The sequence below is a fragment of the Sander vitreus genome, chromosome 20 (genome assembly GCF_031162955.1).
Source record: "Sander vitreus isolate 19-12246 chromosome 20, sanVit1, whole genome shotgun sequence".
In the NCBI taxonomy this organism is placed as follows: Eukaryota; Metazoa; Chordata; class Actinopteri; order Perciformes; family Percidae; genus Sander; species Sander vitreus.
The window spans coordinates 9,604,007-9,626,298 of NC_135874.1; the positions used below are offsets into that span (position 1 = coordinate 9,604,007).

The window sequence follows — 22,292 nt, forward strand, 5'->3', positions numbered from 1 at the left end:
CAGCTGGTAAAGGTGGGTGTAATTGTATATACTGTTGATTATTAAAAAAATACATCATAAGTTTTTTATTGATTATTTTATTTTAATAATCTGAATCTGCAAAGTAACTCCTTAGGATAAATATAATGGAATAGAAGTATAAAGCAGCCCAAAATGGAATTACAAGTACCTCAAAATTGTACCTAAGTACAGTACTCGAGTAAATGCACTTAGTTACTTTCCACCACTGTTTATATACCTTGTTTTTTGTGTGAAAGCAACAGTTTTTTGTGTGACTCTGTATAATGTCTCCTTTTAATCCTACACCTACAAAAAAGGTTGTTTCTTTAGCGCATACGTACATGTACAAATAAGTTACTCATACATAAAGTACTACATGGTGTTTTAAGGTGAAAGTTTGTTTTTACGTATGTTCTGCTTACTTTGTGCATTTAAAAATCACATTAGAGTTGCACATAATGACTCACTCATCCAAGACGAGAAAAGCTAGCTTTGTTTGAGCACTATTTTTTCTCCTTTATTTAACCATGCATAACACACACACATACACGGCTGCTTGGTACATTTAATAGATTCTCTTTAATAATGAAATAGCAATATTAAGTGCACAACATTTACAGGCATAAAGGGAAGGTGTGTATGATTCTGCTTTTCCTTTAGCTGAATCTCCTTCTCTGGTCATATAGCAGAAAAAGTAAATAGATGTAATGCGCAATAAAAAAATATAGCAAACAACAATTATGAGCTTGTTCTATAAAATCACAGATAGCAAATGCAGTGGCTTCGCTGATAAGAAATGATTTCCAACAGTTGTGACTGTCTTGTTTTGATCACAGAAAGTTTAAAGGTCAAAGAAAATTATGATGAAAAACGCTTAGAAACAAAATGTATATTGGTGGTTGGTTTCCAGGTGTTTTGTTCATGTCCGTTTCAGCGTTTGGCCTTTTTCAAACCGTGGCCCATGAGGGAGGCGAACAGCGTCATCACCATCTTGGGATTCACTTTCACCAAATCCTCAGGAAGTGCGTAGACACGAGCTCCGATCTTACGAGCCAATGAGATTGCATACCTGGGAAAGGGACAGGAAGAGAGAGCAGTTTGCAGTCTTTGATCTAGTGACAAATACAAAGTTGCGAGAAGAGAGAAAAAGTGTCGAGATTTTGTCTTTTACTTTGCGTTGTTGAGTTTATCAGCATCCTTCAGCCATCCTTTCTCTCCTCTCTTCACCATGTCCCACTTGACAGTACCGGGAGCAATGGCGTCGATCAGGTCAATCACTGGCAGACTGGTGCTGATCAGTTTGTCCTGCAGAAGACAAGGAAACAGGGTCAAATGCAGCCTTGAGTTTAATCAAATACAACACGCACGCACGCACACACACACACACACACACACACACACACACACACACACACACACACACACACACACACACACACACACACACACACACACCTGCACGCACACACCTTGAAGCTGCTGATCTGTGTATCTTTTCGTTTCTGGCTCAAGGTGGTGTTGACCCAGCTGAGGATGATCTGATCTCCGACCTTCTCTCCATCACCCAGATCTGACAACACCTTCACTGTGTACCTGAAGGATAACAAACAGGATGGATAACTCTGTACAGGGACCTGTTGTATCCAAAACACTAAAATTGATTTGAAATGGACAGTCTGTCTTTCCCAAACAGTTTACTACAGCAAATAACATGTCCCACAGCTTTGGGCAGTGCATATATATACCTCCTCATCAGCTGCCAGATCAGCGCCAGGGTGTGCATTCGGCTCCCCTCATTCAAGTTTTCTCCTCCGATGCCAACCAGAGAGAAGTGAGCCACATCCCTGCCCAGCTCCACAGCATAGTTACAGTTCTCCAGCTAAGATATGCAAAGAAAAACAATGTTCATTTTATTTTATTTTGTCATCAAAATGTTTTTCTTTGGTGTTCACCAGCTTTATTTCTTTATTAATAATAATAATAATAATAATAATAACTTATAATGTGGACACCTTCTTCATATTGGCCCCCAGAACAGGATAAGGCGGGTTGTTGACTTTCTTCCAGTTCACCGGCACATTAACCTTCTCATAAAGCTGCATGATCACCAAACCATCACACAGGTCACTGCAGAAGATAGAACACAGAGAAAGTGAGGAAAACAAGTGTCACTGCAGCAACAGTTGATTTTTTTTGCAACAGGAATGCATACAAAAAAGAATCATAGAAGAAGAAAAAAAATAGGTAAGAAAATATTTAAGATTTATACCATGCTAAGTTTGGTTTAGTATCACTAATTCTAACTAACTAAGGTATAACAGATTCTGTCTTTTTGATAATAAACATCAAAGAGTAACCTTATTTTCAGGCTTGTGCACAAAAAAATTGGGTTCTTGCTAAAGCGTTTAATACTTTGTGGATACTTTACGGGCTAAGTCCAGTCTATTTAGGACTCGTTTATGTTTGATTACTTTTGGTCCAATAAATCAATGTGGCATTTAAAATGTCCCCACCAGATTCACGTGCACTCAAAATCCTTGCTATAGCTTGTTTCATTTCACGTATTATAAAATGAGATTAAGGTTCTGAAGTCTGAAGGGACAAAGTAGGACAGAGAACAACAATAAGTAAATTGATGGTCAATTTAAGATTTGGAGGCTGTTAACAGAGGCTGTGAAAATCTGTAAAAATGAAGTAATAACAATACTATTTCAGCTGTAACCCTTGGGCAAGGCACCCTGTTCAACTCCCTGCTCAATGTCTACCAGTAGAATACTAATACAAATACTACTATAATAACAATAATCTTTATTTTTATGACACCTTTCAATAACAAGTTTAGAGTATCGCATAAGAACTGCTTTAAACTATATACAACGACTATACTCACAAGAGCGCATCAAATATGTAATTTAAAAATTGAAATAAAATAAATAGAAATAAATGGTAAGTGTTAAACTAAATAAAAGCCAATTTGTGAACGTAATTACCAAAAGAGGACACTGATGTTGCTCGCCTACATTTTCAAATTGCCCTCATTACTGGTTGTACTTGGTATAAATAGGTACTGTAACTGTAGGAATGTTAAGCATACATCCCCCTCCTTGATAAGATACACACACACACACACACACACACACACACACACACACACACACACACACACACACACACACACACACACACACCCTGATGTGTAACTGATGACATACCAGTATAGGTGGTTGACATATGGAGAAACACCAAGAGAGTTCATCCAGTTTCGAAATGTTTTCTCTTCGTTGGACTCAGCTGGAAAGATATGAAGACATGATAAACACCATGACTTTCTCTACCAGCTGTTCGGATTACAGTTACTGTCACCAGATAGGGATGCTTTAGGTTCAGCTATAGCTTACAGTATATATGGATTTATGGCTGCCATAACTTGTCACACCTTGAAACATTTATTTTCTTTTGACTTTTTTATTGAGTTTACTGTATAACTCGTGTGTCTATGCACATTCATCATTATGGTGCACATTCTGGAAAGAGTGTGTGTTTGTGTCACCATTTGATGACTTGATTTTAATTTTTGGGTTGATAGAAAAGCAATGAGCAGCCTCAAGACCATGACATAATGCAGCCTGATCATATTGGACAAAATATCTTTTTAGTGAGGGATGTGTCTCACGCTCTATGTGTGCAGTCTCTATGCCATTGCCGTTGATCTGAGCCTTCTGCAAACCAGAATGCATGTTGTACAGGTTCGCTACGAAGGCCATGTTGAGTTTGCTGTTCCCAGATGTGACATCATAAGGAGAAACAAACTGTCTGCAGTCTAGCCGGGCCGCCTGTTGCAGCATCAGCTCAGCCCTTTGGTCCAAATCACGCTCCTTCACATACCACATAAAACAGACACATGTACAGTACATGCACGGTACAGACGCTGGATATATATATATATATATATATATATATATATATATATATAATCATAGCAAAATCCAATAGGAAGGTCACTTCAATTAGTTTAATTGATGTACATCTGCAGGATAATATAAAGCAGAGAGCGAGATGCAAAGATCTACAAATAGCATTTTGAAGTTGAAACAAAACCTTACATCAAAATAATTATATAACAATAAACCCTTAAAAATAATTATTAATTTCTACCATATCCATCAGTTTCTGGTTCACAACTCTATCACCTTCACATTTGACATTATCCACTGTGATTTGAGAACTTTGCAAAAACAAGCCGACTCACATTAAGGCCGCTCATGTCGATCTTGACGCTCATTTTATAGTCGTCTTGGAGAGCAATCTGGTCCAACAGGTAGAAGTAGGCTCGCGAGTCCTGCAGTGGTACAGTACAAGAAGGGGTTACACTCTTGTGTTGGTGTAATTGTGTGTGTGTGTTTTTTTTCTCTGTAGGGGACCTTAATGTCTTCACTGAAGTTGCTGATGGTGCTTGTTCCTGCGTTTCTTAGATGATAGTTGACCCAGCGAAGCAGCAGCTCCTCAGGGGAGAGAGACATCAGATGGTCCAGACTCTCATTGTCTGTCAGAAGGGCCATTAGACCTGGAGACACACATGCTGTTAGTTTAGCAGTGTCCATTGAACGTATTTTAATATTTATTTTTTTTTTGGGGGGGGGAGGGCTTTACTTCAAACCTGTTCTTTTACAAATAATGACATTCATGTTTAGAATAAAAAATACTTTCCAACTACTGTGCAGTAATGGTGTACAGTAACTGTGAAGTTATTGTATTGTGTGTGTGGGTGTTTGTTGCTGACCTTCGTTCCTGCTGATTTCTATATCAGCAAAAAGGCCAACCTTGATAATCTGCCAGAGCAGTCCCAGGACTAAATGGGGTTTCCCAGCCATCAGATCATGTGCGTCAATGCTCACCACCATACAGCCGATCGCTGAGGCTGAGTTTAGAGCCAGAACCAGATTCTCCTACAAATGTAAATGATTTGTGTATCATCGTGTTCATTTTAGGCTCAAAGTCAGAGATTTTATAGCCAAACTACAGCATTTTTGCAATTTCTGTTGTAACAGCTCAGCAAAAACAAACTGACTGTGGCCTCAATCCTCCAATAATAACTAACTTATTATAAATTAAATGCAACCGTCTAATCTAGCTCTTTTTAGAAGATGGATGGCTGGATGAATACATATATCACCCAGTGAGAAATAAAAAAACAAATATGTAAGACTATGCTTTTTTATTACTTCTACACAGAGGAGGTAACTACAGAATTACAAAGGGATATAAAACAGAAAAAACAGGAAGTATGCAGTAAAGAGTTAATATATTACAAGCTTTGCACAGTGCAATGGTATTGGACAACCAATGCTTAGAGATCCACAATTATAACTGTTACTGTCTTAGTTGACATCCATAACAGTTCTAGAAGACTCTACTAGGAGTTAGCCACAGGAGTTGTTTGGTTAACTGCTCAATACAATCTAATACATTCTGACATTTATAGGTCACAGTTTCCTCCTTTCTAAGTTATTTTAAGTTTCCAGTACTTTATAAGTTCTTGTTAAAAAGAATAGCTTTGCATTTTGGTAAATAAACTTATTTGCTTTGTTGCTAATTGAGATTGATACCATTCTCGTATCTGTTTGTTCAATATGAAGTTGGAGCCAGCAGCCAGTTAGCTTAGCTTAGCATAAAGACTGGAAACAGGTGGAAACAGCTATGCTGGCTCTGTCCAAAAGTTCAAAAAATGCACCTCTAACATCTCAAAAGATTATTAATTAAAACGTGATGTCTGGTTTGTTTAATTCACACCAAAAAAGCAATCTTCTCATTTGACTTATGGTCAGAAAGCAAATAAGCATACTTCCCAAAATGTCAAACTATTCCTTTACAAATCTGGTTCTTCTTCTCTTGCACATATCATTATATGTATGCCTGTAAGGATTACAATGCATTACATATTTCTTAGTATTTGTATTATAATGTGTTATGGATCTACTAAACTTGTAAAAAGCTACTACTCACTGTCATTGTGAAGGTTGCAAGTTTCTTAGTGTTGATGACTCTTTCGTCAATCGTGTCAGGCTGAGACAGGTTGATCATTTTGCTGAAAGAGAAAAGGGAGTGTGAGTAACAAAATGTAATTTCAGACGTGTGTAATCTCACATTCCTCCTTGTATGTGTGTGTGTGTGTGTGTGTGTGTGTGTGTGTGTGTGTGTGTTACCATAACAAGATGCCATCACGGACAGAGGTGAAGAGGCTTTCATCGTCCGGGTTCATGGGAAGCAGATGTTGGCAGTCTGGATCCTTCGCCAAGGCTTTGTTGATCCAGTTGACAAATGCCACCTTTTCCTCATCTAAACACACACATACACACACACACACACACACACACACACACACACACACACACACGGTCACAAAAATAGACACATGCATAAAGACAGCTCAGTCCGCATTTTCTGTTTCCTCCTGCAGTCACACACAAATACATTCTTGTTATGTTGTGCATTCTGGGCCACCAAGGGGAGAGAGAGTAAGAGAGCAAGACAGACATGAGAGTTGCTGACTTGCTGAGTGTGAGCCATGGAAAAGCTGACTGTCTCGGGCCTCAGTATACCATCTGTACCCCGCTGCCTGTACAGCCTCATCACACAGCTTAATGCTCATAAGCACCAGACACACACGCACGCATGCATGGCGAAACACTCAAACATGCATACAGATAGAAAAATGCACAAAATGTACACATATCTAGTACACTGAAATCACAGCAATCCAAATGTAACCCTAACTAAATAAAGAAGGTCATTGCATGATACACACACACACACACACACACACACACACACACACACACACACACACACACACACACACACAACGCATACTCTCTCACACCAGAGTAGGAGTGCTGCGTTCCCTCGCTGGAGTTTCCTGACATTCCTCCGAAGGAGCGGATCCCATCTCTCCTTGTGATGGTTTTCCTAAACGTCTCACTGAACTCCTTGCTCTTCAGCTCTTGATAGATCTGAACATGGACAGGCTGTGTTACTCCGTGTGAGGTTTTGAAGAGTAAGTTTGTATATTTGCTTACAATCGGCATCAGAACTCACAGAAACAAATTCCTCAAAGCTGATCTTCTCGTCCTTGTTGGTGTCTCCAGCGATGAAGGTCTCCATGATCTCTCGCACCTTGTAGCCCGGCAGGGAGAAACTTGCCTCTCTGAACAGCTCCTGGAGCTCAAAGTCGCTCACGAAGCCGCTGTTATCAATATCTGAACACAAATAGAAACACAGCGAAACACACACACACACACACACACACACACACACACACACACACACACACACACACACACACAGATACAGTAAGTCAATTTGCTATAAAAAAAAATGTATCTGAGGTTAATGTGCTCAATATTTATTGGTAAACAGTGCACAGATGATAAAAAGCAAGGACAAACAAAAGACTGTACTTTTCTAATAATTGAATTAATAATAGGTTCTATGTTATTTGCAGACTGATATTGAAGTTGAATTAGTTGTGTTGAGTTTATAAGAAGATATTGCTTCATTAACAGTTCTGCTCCATTTAAACCCAAATAAATGTTTATTTTTTATTAATTTCCAGTATTTTTGTAAACTTTGTTCTCCATATATGTTGAATTGTATGCTTGACTTCAGCTGCCCTGCTGTGCACTGACCAGGCTTTTTGGCTTGTGATTTCCCAAAATGAAGCCTTAGTGTGAACATGAGTTGTGCATTTTTTTGATTTCTTTCATTGACAGGCTTATCAAAGTATAAGAGATCAAAGTATCCGATGTTTCATAAGAATTAAGAGGAAAAATGTCAAAATAATACTAGTGGCATCTGTCAGTTGGTCCACCCATTGACCGAGACTCAAATATCTCAACAACTATTGCATAGATTGCTTCAAAAGTTGTACATACATTTGTGGACTTTGGGTTTAGTGTTATTACAGTAAACTAATGTTAGGTAACAGTGATAGACATTAATAAAAAAAACTGTTGATGATGTTTAAATTGTAATACTGTACAGCAATGAAACCAGAAGTATATATATATTGCACAATTTAATTAGATTGTTTCTAAGGTTTAGGATGTATTAAATGTAGAGATTGAATTTCACTACATTGCACTGAATGATTGTATGTGACTGCTAAGAAAAGAAGTTATTTTTACAGCCTCTCAGAGCCACTGACCTGTCAGATCTTCTGACCCCTTGGAGGGTCCCGACCTCCAGTTTATCTTTTGTGCCTTGTAATTGTATATCATACAGTAATAGGAATGTAACCTTATACCTTAATTACAGTATATTGCTTACTATCATCAGCATATTTTTTGAATTATAGACTTATGAAAATTGACTGATAAAATCTGGCAACGTCTCATTATTACATCTGGAATTATCTAACACACAAAGTACATAAGTACTCAATAACCCAAGCAATAAAAATACTTACATAAGAGTCATGTTTTATGGTCAGCTGTAAAACTGTTACTAAGGCCAGAATTCCTGTCAGTACAGTCAGGTCAGGTTAGGTGTGTGAATGCATGTGAGAGTGAAACTGACCAATTCTATTAAAGGCCTCCCTGAGTTCTTCTAGGTCGTCTCGGGAAATCTGGGTGACATGATTCTCCATTTTAGCTTCTTCTTTGTATACCTGAAAGAAAAAAAACACACACACACACACACACACACACACACACACACACACACACACACACACACACACACACACACACACACACACACATTTTAACCATTTATTTATGTCCACAAAAATGGTACAGGGACACAAATATTACAGATGCAGTACAATACATACGCAAACTCATGGACCAGTGGCATGCAGCAGGTTTTCACAATATCACTTAATAAGCACAATACTAAGTTCTTAAGGGTATAAGTAGCAATGTCTCTGCCGTATGTGGCGGCTGCTAATAATAGCAGATATGGCACAGTACTTTGCAAGCTGTTTAGCCCTCTTTTTGGCCATCCCACGTTGTTGCAGCCCTCTTACTACCAACCTATATGTGTGTCCTAGGCTACCAAATATGAAAATGAGTAGTCTCCACCTATAGCCTAGCTCTGAGAAGGTGTTTAGGAGTGGTTGGTATTTAACTACCTTGACACACACACACACACACACACACACACACACACACACACACACACACACACACACACGCACAGTTCTGGATCACAAAGTAGAAGCTCAATTGCAAGATTGATCAATACTGTATGTCGACTTAGCAAGGGATTGTGCTTCATTTTATCGCTGATAGCGATTGGATAAAGGTAGAAGAACAATTAGGAATTGTCAGGTTATATACTGGAATTTGTCCAGTGTAGCCTTGTGACTTATCACTGTCATTTATTTACTCTGCACTGACTATTTGCACACACATACAGGCATATTCACACACCTGCGTTTCCTCATAAAACTCCTGAAGCATTAGCATTTTACACTAAAGCAGCCCTTTTGGTTCTTTACTTGAGGAGACTAAGGAAAGACAGAGTACCTTCATAAGAGATTCCTGTTAGTCCTCCTGTGTTGAGTTATAAGCCTCTCGGTGCAGGTCCCTCTGGACTGGCTACATGAGTTGAGTCTTCCAGAGTGCTGCAGGGCTTCAGACCGGGGCAGAGCGGAAGCTGGATCCCGGAGAGGCTGGAGAGCTGATTATCTCTCCAAGGAGGAGTCACTCAGGAGAGGCACACAGTGCACCTTTGGCCTGCCTGGACCCTGGGATAGGCGTAGTCTGACAGTTAACATTTAACACCTCAACTGTGTCATCATGTTATTGTCTACATAATGATAATCATCAGTCTGTCTCTTCCAGGCAATTTATTTGCCATTAAAGTACATGAAGCTTTACTGGAGAAAGCATAACAAGGTACATAATCAATAAAATAGTACAGTATGTGTAGCATATCCACACACTGATGTCTGTATGTCCACATTTTGGCATCAGGTGCTGCTATGGAGCCATTTCTGCCCTGATTGGAACCTACCAGGCAGACATATCTCTTAAACTGTGAACCAATGTGCTCTTTAAAGAGGACTGACCTTATTTTAAGCCCTAACCATTGCTCTAGACATAACATTATCCATATTCAATTCATAGGGAATATTTGCTATCTTGCCAAGAGTTAAATGAGAAGATGGAGACCACTCTCCCACTCACTTTACCATGCTCTTTCAGGTCAAAGGGACTTCCTGGAGTCTCCACTGGTTGCCTGGCAAGTGATTCTGTCCAAACAATAACCTCCCGTAAAACCACCATTTGTCATTTGTTTCAGCTTTGGATTGTCCATGAATGAAACAAGCCACATATTCTGTTAATTAGTAAGCTGTCAAGGTGCTGGTAGGCAGATTTTGTTACCATTGGATGGAGCGGTTCGCTGTTTCCCCAATTCCTACACGCTAAACTAAGCTAAGTTAATTGTGTCCTGGCTCCGTGCCTATTTCAATGAATATTTTTGGAATAATCATCAATTGAAGCGGAATTTCAATTAATATTGAATTGAGTAAATAATTGCTAAACCTACATTTTCCCATCCTGCTTTGTGCATTTTGTGGGAAAAAAATATTTGGGATGGAGTGTTGGAGTGTCAAACATGTTTAAAACATGAGGCCTGTCTCACTGCCACACAAAGCCCTGTAACCTGAGGCACAGAGCCAACTGCATCACTTGATTAAACTGCCCCACTTTACCGCAACAGTCAACCTTTTATTCTTTAACACATGGCAATGCCTTAAAGCAGATTATACTTTTTTTTTGTAATTATCGCTATGCCTTTTTTCTTATATCTTAAAGAGAATTGGTCGTGATGCTCTTCCTAAATCACTGTCATTTGACCTATATGTTTAGGCTAGTAAACTTCTGTAGCTGTAGTATATTAGAGTTTGCCAACTGTACATTGTGCAGCAAAGTTTACCTGTGTTTTAGAATAGTCAAACTGTAATGTAAGGAAACAATAGAAGTAAGGAGCTTACATTCAGTCCCATGCAGGCTGAAGGGCTTAGAGTCCGGAGCAGGGCCAGTCCAAAGTAGAAAATCAGCTTGCTACAGACTTCTTTTCACTTCTCTCCTTTTCTATCACTTTTCCAACTCTCCTCACCCCTTTCTTGTCTTCGCCTCACCTGCTTTTCTCTGTTTGTACCTGTCAGCTTCTCCTTTCACCTCTACCACTGCTCTATAAGACATGCACAGTCCCATAAATAGTTAAAACAAAGACAAAAGACTGCGCAAAATGTTTCTCTCTTGGCTCAGACAAACATACTAAAGACATTTTTATACCTGTTCCTTACAAAGTCACACCGAATCTAAAATTTGTGTCTGACTCCACACAGAAAAAGGACTCCATCTTTCTATCCTCCCTTCAGGTCTCTCACCTCAGACACCTGATCAGCCCAGGTTCACTCTGTGACTCTGAGGTGCTCTCCGGTTACTCTCTCCTACTGAATGCAGCTCCCAGTTAAGTGCTCCACCTCCAGCCGTTGATGCACCAGCCACAGTTTTGGGTTGTGGACCCCTGAGCCAGGATCAGTTGTTGGTGTAAACGTTTAACAGTCGGTCAGAGACTTTCTCATAAGCCTCCTGCATTATTCACTGACAACTCGGAGCACATGCGCAGGAAGGCAAATAGAGTGAAAACATACAGCACACACACAAGCAGGCATGCATACAAATAGGCTATAAAATAGTCTGAATTCATATAGAGTTTTAACGATGCACATATTTCTGCTCTTGCATACAGTGAGCTTAGAAATACAGTACTGTGAAAGTCAAATGAATTGCCTTTATGAGCTTAAAGTAGTAGAAAAATACTTCTACTAAAACAATAGTGATATCATTATTATTATTGGAGTTAAAGACATCAATTTAAAAGATTATTATACAGTACATCTGTTGCACAGGTTGGTTTTCAGTTGAGCCTAACCATTTTAAATGACTAATGACTAAATTAAATACTTTATCCCATTTACACCATAGAGGGCTATTGATCATGCTTTATCTACCATGGGGAAATACAAGAGGGCACTTTTGCTATGTTTTTTTAATTAGTCCACCGGTGAGTGCAGTCACCCTACAATGGGATCTCTTTACAGCTATATGCAAAGGACAATGATTATGTGAGTATTGTATTCAGACAGACTTGGACTTATCCTTTAAGTAGAAAGACAAAATATGTTTTGCATTACACACTTTGTCTTTCATCTTTTCTTAATGATATTTATTGTAATAATAGCTGGCAACACCCACCTGTATGTCTGTGTGTAGTTGAGCCTGTGATGCTTCATACAGCTGTAATGTGAAGTCATGACCATTAGGAGGCACATTGTATTAACTGTAATATCTGGCAACTTGAACTTAAGTTCTACTAAAAACAAAATTCAGATCGTGATCAGACATAACTAATTTCTCATCCTAACAAGTTAATCTTCTGTCATGACAGTGTATAAACCGATAGGTTGGGTTAAAACAGGGAAACATTAACTACCTTATATTCAGTGGTGGAAGAAATCGTCAGATCCTTTACTTGAAAAAAATAATACCACATTGTAAAATAAGCAGTTACAAGTAAAAATCCTGCACTCAAAACTCTTTTTAATTAAAAGTACAGTACACATAAGCTTCAATGTTATGCTACTTTATACCACTCCACCACATTTGAAAGGGAAAAGTTGTTCTTTTTACTCCACTACATTAATCTGACAGCTATAGTTAGGCCTACTTGTTACTTTGCATATTTAGATTACTGATAGAAAAGTAATTATCAAAAAAATTATGATGCATTTTTCTACATTAACAAAACAGCAGTAAGACGGTTAGAATGTAACACATTGATGTATAATATAACACACAGTAATTCTAATATAGTGTAGGCGTATGCTATTCTGGGGCGTTCTGCATAATGAGTACTTTTACTTTTGGTACCTCAAGTATATTTTTATATGGATGTACTTTTGAACATTTAAAATGCATCATAGTTGTAACAGAGTATTTCTACACGGTGGTATTGCGGCTGCAGTCGTACACTGTTGGCTATTACATCTGTGGTTGTCTGACAGTGGTTTCAGAATGATTTCTACAGACTATACGGACTACACGCAGGGGGGCGTGTCAGCTGTCATTGGTCACATGACCCGGAAAATGTGGGGCTTAATTCCTGTGTTGGACTGCTCCCAGCTGCTGAGCCTCTGCCCTACGCAGTGCAAGCCCTCCATCTGCCCCATCACGACCCCCGGACCCCGGGTAGACTCTCCTTATCACACCATGTCAGGTAAGACACACCGGGGCTCCGCCGACACTCGCAGCCGCCACAGTGACATCGGAACATGGCAACTCCGGACCGGACCGGACCGGACCGGGAATGCGCGACCTGCCCTCTTCTCCTCAAATATCGAGAACTGTATTAAATGCTGCGGAAAACACCGACTGCTACTCGCATATACTGATATTAATTGAATCGTTATTTATGCCATAAATGCTGCGGCCATTTGACGGGTTGAGATGTGTTGATTTGATGAGTTGCTGCAGCGGTTTGGACCAAAAGTAAAGCTGTCGAAAATCAAAAAGAGCACTTCCGGTTACAATTTTCAAAGTAAAACCGTTTTGAATGCAACCGGGGTTGAGTAATAAAATGTAAAGGGAGAGTTCTGTTGAGAAAGAAAATAGGCAACCTCTGCATTATTACATAATATTGAGGCTCCTTCTTGTAGAGGAGCCCTGAAATAAAATCAAGATATAAGAACTTTATAAGATATATAAGAACTATTACCGGTAGGCTATTTTATTTTAATTTTATAATGCATTTCCATGGTGCCTATTTTTGAATAAATGTATGCTTAATCAAATTACAAACTAGAGCTCAAACGATTACTCTATTAATGTAGGTGTACTTTGTCAAAAAAAAAAATCATCTGAAACAATTTTAATAATATAGCAGTAAAATCATTCTTTTAAGCAAAAATGCCTTAGACTTTTGGTCGGACGGGCATTTTTCAGTATTTTATAGACAAACGATTAATCAAGAACATACTATAAATTGATACTGAAAAAAAAGTATTTGGAACAGGTAGTTTGTTTTATAGCTCATGTACGCTATTATTTTTTAAAGAAGACGCGTATAACTTCCTGGGTTAATGTGGGGTCTTTGATGAATTTGACGTAGACGTTTCTCAGTGCGTACGTGCGCCACAGTGTGTGGCCTTTTTTGTTGTTGTTAATACTATAAAAGGCCCGTATGGTCATACCATTTATAATGTACTAATATTAATGTTCCCTAGATGAAAATTAAAAGACTCTATACAGCAATAAAGGATTGACAGCAGTAAGCATATATGCACAAATAGACTAGGCTACTGCATTTTGGCAAGCATCATTTTAAAATGAAATTACATACAGGAAGCAATGCTTATGTCCTTATACATGCATTACTCCATTAAGTTTTAAAATTGGTGCACTCATGCCAGATTACATTTATCGCTAACATTTTAAACAAAAAAGTGTTATTCATAAAATTCTGGCCTCATGATTTTGAAAGTGTGTCAGACCCAGAGGTGTGTGGGTCATATGGCTTTATGTAGCCACAGATAACTCTGTGGCTACACAACACATGCTTCCTGTACGTAGCCTCAGGTTCTTTTGATAGTCAGTTTATAATTCCTTGAAACAGACCCTAGCAACCGTACAGCACTGCCTCTCCGATCAGGTTTCCCAGAAACCCCCAACAACACGCATTCAGCTTGATACAATGTGCTGGCTCTGGGCCTACTTTCACTCAAGCAGAAGCACAGTGTGCCCCCTGCAGTCGTTAATGTATGCAAAGGGGACTCATCAGACACTGAACTTCACACAATAGGCCTGCAGATGAATTGGACATGTGCAGTGGGTAGCATAGACATGACATGATTGTTCAAGTTATGGAGGAAAAAGCAGAAAAGGGTGCATTAATTGAATGTAATTTACTGTCAAATTAAGAGACAGAGGCACCGAGGGTTGGTGGTGGAAAGTACACATTTGTATCTTACTTATTACCTTTTCTATCTGAGAAAGTTTACTTAATTCAATAGCAAGTGTAAATATAAATGCTTAATAAAAGCTGCAACAACCAGATGTGTCTAATGTGGACAGTGCCCTTTGAGGTAATAAAAACAAAGAAAATGGGAACATTGAAAAGCTGGTGTTGATTTGTTTTTCTTATCGGAGCAACATGTGAGTATTAACGTTTGACTGCATCCCATTGTCCTTAAGAAAATGATGTGTACATGATTTGTTATGATACTTTTATAAACTATTCACATTCTACATACATTTTGGTGTATTGCCTTCTGTGAAACGCTCCATTGTCCATTGCCTTCTGTGAAACGCTCCTGTCTCTTTAAGCCCCCCTTCAGAAAAAAAGCCCAGTCTGGTCTGATTGGTCAGCATTTCTGGTTATTTTGCATCTGTGCGCTCAGCTTCTCTGCAGCGTCAGTGCAGCCGGGGTATGACTGTAACAGCACTGTAACGGCACTTTCTACATATATATATATATATATATATATATATATATATATATATATATATATATATATATATATATATATAGACTTAAATAAGACATGGAAATCTCACTTTTTACAATATGGGACCTTTAAGTGTTATTAGCAGATAGTCACATCAAATATTTTTTCATTGTGAAACAGCCCTGGTTGTTCTCATAAAGATGATGTACAATAAAACACATTTTGAACTAATAACTTTAGTTTATTAGTTTATAATGTCGTGGACAGTCCCCTTTAATTAACTGCCCAGTAAAAGGAGCAGCTTTAGCCTCTATGGCTAATTTGTAAGTTGTAGTCCCCGGCCAGCTGACGAAAGGCATCCTAAAATACAATGGTTAACAAATTCAAATAAATTACATTACATCTATAATGAAAGCAGGCCTAAGCAAAAGGGATTAAGACATTCAAACAAGCAAGCACAGATTATAAGAGACGTTGAAAGGCAGATAAATAGAAGTAGGACTGACAAAAGAAGTAATGACACTAACGTTATAACCAGCCAGCGACATGGCTGATGTTTGTGTGTGTGTGTGTGTGTGTTTGTTTCTCCAAGCAGACCAAGCTTTTGTGACGTTGGCTACGAACGACAGCTACGCCAAGGGAGCGATGGTTCTCGGCCAGTCGTTACGAAACCACAACACAACCAGGAAACTGGTCGCACTCGTGGGACCTCATGTTGCAGAACCTTACAGGTAACACACATCGCTGATGTTGGTTGAAAAATTGTCAAATGTCAATATCTAACACACACACACACACACACACACACTGACACAATCATGCCGTCTGTGTCGTAGAGATGCACTGCGCTCCATTTTTGATGAGGTGCGTGTGGTGGACGTCATGGACTCAGGCGATGCGGCTCATCTATCCCTGATGAAGCGACCGGACCTGGGGGTAACATTCACCAAACTGCACTGCTGGACTCTCACACACTACAGCAAGTGTGTGTTCATGGATGCTGACACATTGGTGAGACAAAAACCTGACCACAGCACAGAACGTACACAAGTGGCAACGAAGAATCACCTTAGAGTTAAAAAGTAGTTGTAGTTGTTTCTAAGTGTTTTTACTCTCACAACTCACTGTTCTTTAATCAGAACATTAAACAGTCCATGTTTCATTCCTAGACTCAAGAGAAGAGGGTTCAATGTTACTGGAGTAAAAGGCGCCGCAGACTGCTGCATTTTCATTGCAAATTACTATATGGAATGTGGAAATATTGATAAATGAAACTCCATGTATTCGAGTAAGTAAATAACATTTATTTGAATGTATTCAGGTGCTGTCAAATATAGATGAACTTTTTGAAAGAGAGGAACTATCTGCAGCGCCGGATCCTGGTTGGCCAGATTGTTTCAACTCTGGGGTGTTTGTCTTCAGGCCGTCCAATGAGACGCACGAGAAGCTGCTCACGTTCTGCAGTGAAAACGGCAGCTTCGATGGTGAGACCCGAGCCTTTTGCATCTATTTCTTAAAGGCTCATTAGAACACAATCTGAAGTCCTGATGTCCTAATCTTAACTCTGACCTGGTCTAACCTTACGCTCACACTGCCAGCTCACCCCTTGCTGTCTGTCTGCAGTTAGCACTGTATCACATACATCTGCTATTTGTTTATGAGTGTGTGTTTCACCATATGTTGTCATTCACTGTGTGCAGCATCCTCTCACAGCGTTGTCAACATTCAGTTTCTATTTATACATGTCAGAAAGGACAGTCTGTGCGATATGTGTGTGTGGTGTTGGCCATTCAGGTACGTACTATAGAGTGTCTGAATGGATTTCAGCAGCCAGAGAAGAGAGGTCAGATACGGTAAATGTTATGTAAATGAAAGAACATCAATTCTTTGTCATGTGTTTGAACTCCTCTCCCATTCGCTAAGAGCAAAGGTGCAGGATCATTCTGACAGGACTATTACTATTTGTTTATTGTAACATGCCAAACCAGAGCTCCTAGCCATCTCTCATTTTGCTCTACTTTATGAAATGATGTCTATCATTCTGAGCGTATTTGTGTATGTCTGTTGTTGCAGGTGGAGATCAGGGAGTTCTCAACAGTTTCTTTAACACCTGGGCGACGGCAGATATTTCCAAACACCTTCCCTTCATCTACAACCTCAGCAGTATCGCCATCTACTCCTACCTGCCAGCTTTTAAAGAGTTAGTACACACACACACACACACACACACACACACACACACACACACACACACACACACACACACACACACACAATGTATCCAGTGTTTCTGTAGCCGACTTATTGCTCTGATTCTGTAGCTTTCCTTATAAAACGTCAGGGTGCTTGTGTGTTAGGAGGCATAAAGCTCATCCAAGGTCAGTTCAAATGTTGTGTATTTGTGTGTGTGTGTGGGTGGGTGTGAAGGGGTGTTGAATTACAAGAAGCTGCTGAAATGTAGAGCAGGGACAACACACATTCTGCCACAACCTGCCTCAAAACAGAGGAGCTCCTGTAGCTACACCTGTATACTTTCTGTTTTATTTATATCTGTACTGTGTGTGTCCTTCTGTAGAGGAGTTTGGTTCAGTAAGTGTTAAAGATGTAGAATGTAGATTGCAAATAGTGGCAGCATCTCATTTCACAAATCTTAGCCTCTCTTTCGTCTAACATTCACTTTGCGTGCTGTGTTTTCACAGGTACGGCCATGATGCCAAGGTGGTGCACTTCCTGGGTAAGGTGAAGCCATGGAGCTACTCCTACGACGCTCAGAGGGGTGAGGTCAAAGATCACGCCCTGTCCCCTGAACAGTGCCATCTGCACCCCGACTACCTGCTCATGTGGTGGCAGCTGTACGCCAAATCTGTGCTGCCTTTACTGCAGCAGGCCTACGGGGACACGCCATTCAACAGCGGCTTCACAGAGGCGATTGAGGACGTACGTCAGCTGTTGTGGCGTGTGTGTGCGTGTGTGTGTGTGTGTGTGTGTGTGTGTGTGTGTGTGTGTGTGAGTGAAAGACGAATGTCCAGTTCTAGGTGTCATTGTGGTGGCTATGCACGCGTTGAAACATAAACCAGGATGGCTGTGATTGTGTCTTTAGCCTGTTGCATAATCGTCGTGTCCTGACTGTGTCGAAACCTGTAATTACTAGGTGAACTCTTCTTTCTCTCGCACGTCTTCAAAATGTGTAAATCTATTTATCAATTTAGAATTTACCAAGTGGTGAAAGTGCCATATATTGAATCTTTTTTTTTTTTTTTGACTTCCTCTTAAACTCTAAAATGCTGGTTGGTTAGAAGAAGTCAAGAAAAAGTTTGTTTCACATTCCTCAGCACCAAATTGTTGCCAAAAGTTGTGTTTGTTGCGGCGGGTATTTCCAGTTATCATAGTCGTGTCATGACTGCATGAATAGCTTGCTGATAATGATGAAACATGTAGGGTGGCTCCAGCAGCTGTTCAGCTCTTCAGTAACTAGCAGGAAGTTGCCATGCTGCCTGTTGCAACAGAGTTGGTCAGTAAAGGAAAGCTGGCAAAACCTGCAGCTTTGCCCAATTATCTGAAACTGAGCCATCTTGTGTCACACCGACAAGTTTATACAGTCTTAAAGTGCTCATATTATACTTTTTGGCTTTTTCCCTTTCCTTTATTGTGTTATATATCTTTTTGTGCACGTTATAGGTTTACAAAGTGAAAAAAGCCCAAAGTCCACCCCAAAGGGACTTACCATCTCCAACAGAAAACACTGTTCACAAACTGCTCCAAACAGCTCTGTTGTAGTCCAGCCTTTTTTTCCGTGACGAACGTGCGTCACTTTGTAACACACAAATGTGTTATAATGCTCACCTAGCTGTAGCGTGGCACGCCCTCATACTCTGCTTCTGACTGGCTAGTAGTCCTTACCTAGCTACTGCGCATGTTCGACTCCCAGCAAAGATGGAACAGAAATGAGATGCCTCACTCTGTAGCTAAAACAGAGAGCTCAACACACAGGGTGAAAAGAGGAGCTGCAGCAATGTGCTGTACAACAAAAATATGGTGTTTTTTGAAAATTAAACCATGTAATTTTTTTTGGTGGAAAAAAAAAAATTAACTAAAAATACATTACTCAAACTACAGTATTTGATTTTTTTTTTTTTCAATTCTCCTTGCATCCTTGCAGCTCTTTACTCACTAGAGCCATTATGTTTCGATTGGTTTTGACTTATTGAGTGTGTTATCTACTATAGGAAGCCAAACTTTTCTGTTTGTTCATATTAGGATAAACAACTTTCGTCATCTGTGAAACTCAACTCTTATCTGCTGCAAGTGTGTTGCAATGCAGGTCTTGTTTGTACTTTGAGTCTCCTGACGAAACCTTTGCATGAACTGATTGTGGGAAGAAAAATAGTGTTCAGCTGAGTATGACTGAATGTGGGGAAACCAGGCCTTATAAAGTATTGCTCCAGTCCTGTTTCATGATTCATTCATTCTCTGTCTGTCTGTCACGCAGGGTCAGCTTCACGAGGATGTTAAAGTGCACCCGGCACCCTTTGCTCCTCCTCCCCGGAAGGTTTCATCACAGGAGAGGAAGCAGCGCTGGGAAGCAGGTCAGATCGACTACATGGGTGACGACTCCTTTGCCAACATTGAGCGAAAGCTTAACTCCTTTTTAAAGTAGCGGGCAGGCGAGGTAGCGTGACACACAGAGAGAGCACCAGTCAAAGCTCTGTGTGGGTGGAGATTTTCATCACTGCTTAGCCAATCTTGATCTGGAGCTTGATTAGCAGGGGACTGGATGCATCTGTGCAACGTTTAGCCTCACTCTCTGCATCCTGTCAGTGTGTGTGAATGACAGGGAGTAGAAGTTTGACACAATTCCCACGCACTTTTACCATTCATTTTGTTCCCTCAAAGGAACGGTTTGATATTTCGGGAAATACCCTCATTCGCTTTCTTACTGAGTTAGACGAGAAGATTGATAGCACTCACTACGTTTGTATGCGTGATATAAAGCTACCACAAACAGATGGTTAACATAAAGACAGCACTGTGTACGATAGATACTCCATGATTTGGTCACATAACATTTTGTACACAAACCGTAGGGGAAAAATAAACATTTTTTTCCCCCCATGTTTAAAGCTGTTTTTGTTTTTATGTATTGCTACCGCACTATTTCTTGGCCGAAACCAGTAATTTCCTCAAGTCTCAAGTTAGTTGCCCAGCAACTAGTTGCGGCCGCCTAGAAATACTTTGGCATATCTCGCATGAAACTATAATTTTTTTCTTCTTTTTGTATGGATTAAACAAATGACATGCATGTTAATTAGTGAGCTTTAGAAGGGCTGGTAGGTGGATTTGGTTGTTTGGACAGAGCCAGGCTAGTTGTTTACCTTTTTTCAGTCTATATGCTAGGCGTTGGCTTCACTGTACAAACATGAGTGGTATAATTTTCTCATTTAATTCTCTGGAAGAAAGCGAATAAGCGTACTTCCCAAAATGTCAGGTTATTCCTTTAAGTATTCTTGTGTATCTGATGGAGATGGGCTAACAGTCCTGAGTCTTCCTAACCTGTGGAAACTTTCAGCAACAGAAACTGAGAAAATGACCATGGGCAAATCCCATGGTTAAAGGGAAATCAATAAGTTTAAATGTTGTTTCTGGAATTTACCACAACTCCTTTCCTGCAATAAGTCTCTCTATTTAAACCACTTAGAAGCAGATATGCAGCAACTGGCTAACTTCACTCTTACTGATCTCCTTTCCAGCCAGTTATGATTATCTCGCTTTAATCAGACAGTGTTCACCTCACCAGAATACATAGGTAAAGTTCCTTATATGTGCCTCTGACACTCACCAGCTCCCTGTGACATCAACTTTGTAATGGCTGGTTGTTGTTTTAGGGAAAAAAAGGTCTGTTGTGTTGTGTTTGCATGGCACAGAGTGAAAAAATGGCTCAGTAATGCACTTCCGCCCACATTCTAAAGTGACGTTAATAGTCAGTTTTGTATGTATTTGTGTGGGATTAAAGAATAGTGCACTCCCCAGACATCCGTCATTTGCATGTTATGTCTCTGCCAGAACCACATCAGTATATCTTTGTGCCATGAGCCGTTTCATCACTTCCTGTCTGTAGTGTAACCAGCTGCCTTATTACCGTTCACTGTTTACAAAACCTCACTTACTGTAACTGCTGCTAGTAGCACAACAAATTTAACTCTGATGAGTCCCTCCTTTACTGTTACCAATACCTCCTCTACTTCACTCCAGCTGTGTGCCCTTAAACTAAACTATAGCTCCTGACAATAATGATACTCTCCTCACTCAACACTCCCCCAACAAGAAGCTGGCAAGGTTGAGAGAAAAGTCCATATGCGATTTTTGTCCAATTTTGTCAACCTGCTAAATCCTGAATATGCATGAGCGTGGAAGTGGAACATTATTGTAGTAAATGCCAATCTGTCCTGTTCCCCAGCTGTACATCCCTGTTGAAGCGCTAATAAAGAACTGGTGAAAGAAATCACCCTTTATCCAACCCTTCTGTCATGAGTTTCATTTTCTTTATACTCTTGTCATATTTATATTGATTAGATATAGGGCAGCTATTCATTGTTTGGTCTATGAGATGTCACAAAATAATGATAAATTGCCAACACAAGTTCTGATAGCCCAAGGTGACATCTTTAAATGTCTTGGTTTGTCCGACTAGTGAAACAAAAGTGAAAAACAGCTAACCTCACATTTCAGAAGCACTTATTGTAACCACTTAAATGATTATTAAAATTGACAAATA

General features: G+C 39.7%; 2 protein-coding genes across 3 annotated transcripts; one reads left to right on the forward strand and one right to left on the reverse strand.

Annotated features, from left to right (window-relative positions):
- Positions 1-861: 861 nt before the first annotated feature.
- Positions 862-9,745, reverse strand: pls1 (plastin 1 (I isoform)). The gene is made up of 16 exons (XM_078277351.1): positions 9,528-9,745; positions 8,575-8,665; positions 7,096-7,256; positions 6,881-7,010; positions 6,204-6,336; positions 6,004-6,085; positions 4,781-4,946; positions 4,422-4,564; positions 4,250-4,339; positions 3,674-3,875; positions 3,213-3,291; positions 2,013-2,127; positions 1,746-1,879; positions 1,470-1,593; positions 1,172-1,305; positions 862-1,069 (listed from the first exon to the last, which is right to left on the reverse strand). The coding sequence occupies exons 1-16, from the start codon at positions 9,531-9,533 to the stop codon at positions 931-933; spliced, it is 1,929 nt and encodes a 642-aa protein (XP_078133477.1). The 5' UTR covers positions 9,534-9,745; the 3' UTR covers positions 862-930.
- Positions 9,746-13,064: 3,319 nt separating this feature from the next.
- On the forward strand, positions 13,065-22,034 carry LOC144535046 (glycogenin-1-like). 2 transcript variants are annotated; one of them, XM_078277297.1, is made up of 7 exons: positions 13,065-13,293; positions 16,113-16,251; positions 16,357-16,531; positions 16,842-17,004; positions 17,594-17,720; positions 18,220-18,457; positions 20,010-22,034. In XM_078277297.1, exons 1-7 carry the CDS (start codon positions 13,092-13,094, stop codon positions 20,175-20,177), a joined length of 1,212 nt encoding a protein of 403 aa, XP_078133423.1. In that variant the 5' UTR covers positions 13,065-13,091; the 3' UTR covers positions 20,178-22,034. The 2 variants fall into 2 exon arrangements, with proteins under 2 accessions (XP_078133423.1, XP_078133424.1); XM_078277298.1 differs by having other exon boundaries at positions 16,116-16,251.
- Positions 22,035-22,292: the final 258 nt, after the last annotated feature.